Source organism: Arachis ipaensis, chromosome B9, assembly GCF_059453495.1.
Source record: "Arachis ipaensis isolate K30076 ecotype BB chromosome B9, ASM5945349v1, whole genome shotgun sequence".
In the NCBI taxonomy this organism is placed as follows: domain Eukaryota; kingdom Viridiplantae; phylum Streptophyta; class Magnoliopsida; order Fabales; family Fabaceae; genus Arachis; species Arachis ipaensis.
This window is the reverse complement of record NC_142444.1, coordinates 18314320-18320616: the sequence shown is the minus strand read 5'-3', so window position 1 is coordinate 18320616 and position 6297 is coordinate 18314320. Positions and strand designations below refer to the sequence as shown.

Below are 6297 nucleotides of genomic sequence, written 5' to 3'. Positions count from 1 at the left end.
GCCACATCCTAGGTTCGAATCCTAGCTATGGCTGAGTAGTGATGGAACCTTTAGTGCATGTGAGTGAGTGAGTGTGTGAATGTGTATGACCAAAAAAAGAGACTAAATATTTTAAAGTTTAACTCACACAAGTTGCCGTAAATTTCAGGGACTATTTTAAAGTTTAACTCACACAAGTTGCTGTGCTCATTTTAGACACCCTACTTTCCCGCTGCAAAATTCAAATTATGAACTCCTTTTTATCCAATAAGCAACTATTTACTCCCCAATGCAGCAACCTAGTGCAAGTTGTGGAGAGAAAATATACCGCAACACATTCTTAGATCAATGTGGCTGGCTTATTCATTATAGCAACTTCCTTCAATTCTCTGTCCAACAAATTCATCAGCATTTTTTTCTTATCTCAATGATGAAAATTAAACAAGACAAAATCAAGTGAATTTGCTCATTACAAAGATCCATTCTAATAGGCAGAAAATAACTAAGTAGACAATTTTAAATAAATGTTTATAATCATTACTCCCTGGTTTCCCCTAAGATTCGGGAAAAGATTACAGCTTCCCAAGTCAGCAATGCATAAGCTACAGCTTGATTGAAGACAAGTTATGAATGAATTGCAGCTGACATGAACATAACCAACTCAGAAAAACCTCTACAGACTAGAAAAGCAAACCTACAAGAGTCAAATAGAAATTATCCATTAACTGCAACACCTAGGATTCAACAGAAAAACAAGCATAGACTGCAACAAAGGCTTGTCAATCAATGATGGTAACTTGCTGATGTCAGGGGCGAGTTCGCTTATTACTGCATGATGGGCACTTGTACTGCTTGATATGCTCTGCCCTAGCAGGGGTGATCTTCACGCATTTCCCATGGAACCACTTCTCGCAAATGTCACAGCAAATCCAGAATTCATCGGTGCCATAATGCTCGCCACATGCCCCACACAAGGTTTCCCCGTGTTCATCGTCTTCTTGCTCGTCCAGTTCATCGTCCTCATCTTTTGCTTGCAATGCCTTTTGCTGCCTACCCTGTGGTTCCGGAGCACGCTGCTACACAAGCCAACAGTTAGAGGAAAACAAAAACTATCTGAAAATTAAAAGCTACAAATATGATACATCACCTATAACGTAATTTACATGTTACTCTACCACCTAATAAACTTTCTAGTTCATAGTCCATTTGAGTGACTCCAATTCAGAGATAAACTAAGATAACACGTTCAGATCCTTTATTCTCCTTTTTCATTTCCCCATTTCATAACATGTGTGGCAGCCCTAAGCCCAAATACAAAATATTATTCAATATAAAAATGACTACACTTTTTTGAGGGCTATAAACTTTCTATGAACAAAGTTCATCTTTCTAAGTACTATAGTCCATAGCATACAGGAATTTAACCAATGCAACCATGTTTTTTCATCTTAGATCATTTGGCTTTTTATTGCATAAGCATGATCACTAGTATAGAATTGTGTAATATTCACTAAGGTTTGGTTTGATAAAGCTTTTATTTTTTGAAAGTATCTTATAAAAGCTGTCTTTTAAAATACAGCTTTTTAAAAGCGGCAACACTTGCGTTTGGTCAAATCAAATTAAAAATGACTTTTAATAAGCATAAGTACCACAGTTGTATTTGGTAAAACAGATTTTAAAACTTAAAAAAATTATAATAAACACGTTTATAACGAAGAATAATTTATTTTTTCAAATTCTTTAAAATTTTATATAATATTTTAAAATAAAATAATTTTAAAATGAAAAATTCATAAAAAACATAAATATAATAAATAAACTCTTTAATTTTTTTACTTTAAAATTTTATATAATGAACATTTATTTAACCTAAACATCATCATTAAAAATACTAAATTATCTAACTCAAATTTTAGAGACTAATAGTTTAAATATTTACTTGATTGTACTAATATAAATAGAGTTATCATTAGTCAATAATAAAATTTGTATGTAATTCAATGTTAGTACTCACAAAAAAATAATATAAATAGATAGAAGTTCATACCTAATATGTGATAGAGATGTATTTGTGTTGAAATTTGTGAAGATTAGGTTGAAAAATAAGAAATATGTGAAGATTAGGTTGAAAAATAAAAAATATATGAAGACTATGTTAAAATTTGTGAATGTTAGAATGAGAAGTTAGAAATATATAAGGATTTCAATGGCAATATAATAGTGGGAAAATAAATAAAATTTGATAAGCATAAGCCAGCTTTAAAAAGCTTCCGCTTAGGTGCTTTCAAAAGCACCCCTAACTTTACCAAACGCAAAATTAGGTGCTTGTGCTTTCGGCCTTTCGCCTCTTGAAAAAGCTTTCCCAAACCCAGCCTAACACAACTCCAGCCTTTTAGAACACAGCTTAATTCAAAGGGAGAGGTCAAAACATATATTGTTTCCATTCTAGCTACTACAGCTGCATTAATTTCTCTTCATACTTCATATAAACTTCTAATTTTCATGTTCCCATGCTGCTCATGACAATTGGATTTGCTGTATGTTTTCGGGCAGAGAAAAGAATATTGCTAAGTGCTAACCATAACCTCTTAAGTTTTCCAGTGCAACCAATTTTTCATCTTTAATCATTCTTCTTTCAAATCCATGAGCAATGTCAGCAGTAAAACACAGTAAGCATATCAGGGATACAGTTCATCTTATGTGGACATGCACACATGTCAATCTGCTTTTCTATATTGTTTTGGCTCACAGGTGTGTTTGTGAATTTTGATTTTGGAAGGTAAGAGACAAAAAGGAAGAGCTTAAAGTGTTCAGTTCATCTTACAATCAACCTTTCCCTTCCCTTCTGTACTCTCCATTTGGAGAAGACAGAAAATAACAGACAAAAATGTCTCCATCAGGAGACAATTTAGTCCACTAAAATAATTGGAACTTTTATTTTTATTTTTTGGATAAACTAAAAGACTGGGGATAATTGGGGCGGAGACAACAATTGTTTCGGTGTCTCTTTATTTTCTGTCTTGAGACACTTATAGGTAGTTTGTGAATTTGATACTGGAGGGGAGAGGAAGGTAAGGAATTTATACTACAGGATTTCCCTCCTTCCCCCTCAAAAATACTAAGTCACAAACAAACCCATACCAAACACAGCCTACTGAATCACAAGAATACTACTAACCACAACTTCCAAAATTTTCCAGCACAACCAACTTTTGCTTCTTAAATCATCTTTCTTTTGAATGTATTGAAAAGTATCAACACTAAAGCAGTAAGCACAGTCAATGAAACAGTTATTCCCTCTTCACCAAACAACTCAGTCATTTAGAACAAAGCTTATTTGAAAGGGATAAAAGTTATAAAAGAAGATGCATTCACCTTCCAAGATAGATAAATATTCAATGCATAAGCTGCACATACTTTCACCACTTTCAATTTCCACAATCTTTCCATTATTTTCAAATTCTACTGAGACCCCGAAAAATAAATAAAAAAATTAACTAACTCATGGACTACTCAATTTTAAAGGGATCCTGTATCAACAGACAGGAAAAACCTAGATGAGTTTCTCATGCTCAAAGAAACAAGCACAGACAAAAAATACATAATTTCCATGTGTAAGTGCAAGGAGAAAAATATTTACTGCTTTAGAGTTGGACTTTGATTTGCTGCCACTATGGTTCGAAACTGAAGACTTCTCCTTCACTTGTTTCTTGGCTGCACCAGTAACAACTTCAAATATTGTGGGCACTTCATTAATCATATTGAAAAGGCGTTTCCTGCATTACAAGGTAATTCATAACTTCATGGATGAATGAATGGCAAACATAAACAAAGTTGCAACAATGCCATTAACCAGACAAGCAGGACCCAAATGTTATCTTACTTTCAAGTTCCAACCATCTCAAGTCCCAAAACATAGTTCCAAGTTAACTTAAGAACATCTCAAGTCCCAAAACATAGTTCCAAGTTAACTTAAGAAAATATTTATGCTTTAGAGTGAGACATACCTGTCAGCTTTATCAAACCCAAATCTGGCTCCAAAATAGAAGGCAATAGCAAGTAACCACGCATCGCTGTGAACAGCGACCAAAGATAACCAGTCTTTTTCTTGCATGCCATCCCTGGCAAAGTTAATGCCCAGCACAGGCTCGGGAAGCTCTGGTGGAACTTCTTCAGCGGGTAAATTTACTTCCCACTGCTCGCTAGGAAAGCCATACAAGCACAAGTTCTCCTTCTCTGAAAGAAAGAAGTAATTGATATATAAACCACAATGCTGCATGAAATACTAAAACAGAAGAGGATATTGTACAACAACAAAGACTTATCCTGCTTGGTCGGGTCAACTAAATGGATCAAATAACACCATAATACCCTACCAAAGATAATTATTTGTAATCCTTTTTATACACTACTTCTATATGAAACTAAAGGGCTGCATAATATATATCTCCTTTGTTATACGTCAAGGGTTAATGGTAGGACAAGTGGGCAAAGCAAATGTGAATCCTGAGGTTCCAGATAACCAAGTTTTTTAAAACAGAATAACCACTCACAAAAATTGTGGGAAAAAATATTACACCAAGTCCAAGAAAACCCCTAGTGACATTTTGTCATTTGCACATTACATTTTAAACTATTGCCGTGTCAGTATTCAAAGCTAACACATGACAGAGACCAATTACTTTTCAATTGAAACACAGAACTAAAGCTACACCTTAGTCAGACAGTACAGATGAATTAGATCAATGGTGGTGCATCTACAAAAGAGAGGAAAGCAAAAACAAGTGCTCAAGGAACCAAAAGCAAACTCCAAAGAGCAATAAGAACTAAATCTACATTATGAGCCAAAAAGAAGAAATAAATAGCAATCCTCCAAATATCATAATGAATCAGGCTATAAAGCAATGTCCAAGGGCTTTTTTGCCCTCCCTCAAGCTTTAACTAATTGAAAAAAAATTAAAAATAATGAAAATATCATTGAAAACACAAATAATAACACATAGTAAAACTACGTGAAAAAGAGGAGTGTAACTAACCAGGGTCACATTGGTTGTAGAATTCTTCAACATCTGCAACACGATCAAGCAGAAAATGTTCATCCGCGTCAAAACACTTCTAATTAACAAGAGTACGAAAATAAAGTGCTGAATGCTTTAACTAAGTAACAAATTTCACATCCAAAAGAAGATAACATGTTTACACAAAAATACAAATAAAAAAAATATCAGCAAAAAAAAATCAATAAAAACAAAATCTAGAAGAAGAAGTGCATCTGATAGCAATTGCGGGTTAACACATTCTACAAAGTACAAACCGCAACAAATACAAAACAAGTCCAAGTTAAGCACAACTTAGGAAAAATTATATAAAAAAAAAAAAAGTAACCATTCTAAAAGTTGAAAAGAAATGCCACAACATGAATATCACGAAATCATGAATTTTCTTTGGAAGAAAAAAAGGAAAAATTAAAATGTTCAGCTACACTCCTGAACGTTAGAGGTAATCGCAATAACCAAATCCAAAAATCCATGTTAACAAAACGTGGAAATTTTCGTTGACCCATTGAGAAGAAAAATGAGAATACAAAATCAAAAAGAAAGGATTTTGCACAGAGCACATTACTTGAACTAGTAAAGAGGGTTGAGCACAGACAGAACTTAAAATTCAAAATAACCCAAAAGAAATAACTAAATTGGATACCGGTGGTGAGGGCTTTGATGAGACCTGCTCGGCGACCCTTGAAATCCCTAAAAACCTCTTCCACGGTGCGCGGATTATACTGAGCTCGCGAGTCCATTGCTCCTTCTGCTGCACCTCCCTCTCACTCACACTCACTCTCTCTCTCTCTCTCTATCTCTCTCTCTCTCTCTCTCTCTCTCTCTCTCAGAGTCTCACACTCACACTAAACGAAACTGAAACCGAAATCAGAAAAGGAAACAAAAAAATACAAGTAGTAGAGTGAGAGTGAAACGACGTCGTTTACGGGGAGAAAAGGGAGGCTTTAAGCGAATTTCCCAGAGAAAAGAGAGAGAGGTGGTGGTGGCTTCCTTTGCTTTGTGCCTCTGCAAGCAAAATAGCAAATTGAAGCCCACACAAGACAACTCCATAATAATAATAATAATAATAATAATAATAATAATAATAATAATAATATATATTATTATTATTATTATTATTATTATTATTATTATTATTATTATTATTATTATTATTTTGTTGGGTGTAAATTCAAAAACAAAATAATGAGGTCACGCATGAGCCGGCGTGGTGAAGCGAGTACCATACTCTGCTTGGATGCAAAGTGCAAACAATCAAATT

At 34.2% G+C, this 6297-nt stretch overlaps 1 protein-coding gene across 4 annotated transcripts; it reads right to left on the bottom strand.

Moving 5' to 3' along the window:
• Window positions 1-493: 493 nt before the first annotated feature.
• Window positions 494-6086, bottom strand: LOC107618298 (PHD finger protein ALFIN-LIKE 3). Of its 4 annotated transcripts, none has more exons than XM_021112659.2 (5): window positions 5680-6086; window positions 5016-5048; window positions 3987-4215; window positions 3620-3755; window positions 494-1055 (listed from the first exon to the last, which is right to left on the bottom strand). In XM_021112659.2, exons 1-5 carry the CDS (start codon window positions 5774-5776, stop codon window positions 786-788), a joined length of 765 nt encoding a protein of 254 aa, XP_020968318.1. In that variant the 5' UTR covers window positions 5777-6086; the 3' UTR covers window positions 494-785. The 4 variants fall into 4 exon arrangements, with proteins under 4 accessions (XP_020968318.1, XP_016175807.1, XP_016175808.1 ...); XM_016320321.3 differs by having other exon boundaries at window positions 494-1052; window positions 5680-6084; XM_016320322.3 differs by having other exon boundaries at window positions 5704-6078.
• Between the last annotated feature and the right edge of the window lie 211 nt (window positions 6087-6297).

Coding starts and splice junctions, on each gene's coding strand:
- LOC107618298 (XM_021112659.2), bottom strand. CDS start 5,776: ATGGACTCGCGAGCTCAGTATAATCCGCGCACCGTGGAAGAGGTTTTT. Junction 4,216..5,015: donor CTACAACCAATGTGACCCTG/GTTAGTTACACT, acceptor TCTTTCTTTCAG/AGAAGGAGAACTTGTGCTTG. Junction 3,756..3,986: donor GGGTTTGATAAAGCTGACAG/GTATGTCTCACT, acceptor CTTGTAATGCAG/GAAACGCCTTTTCAATATGA.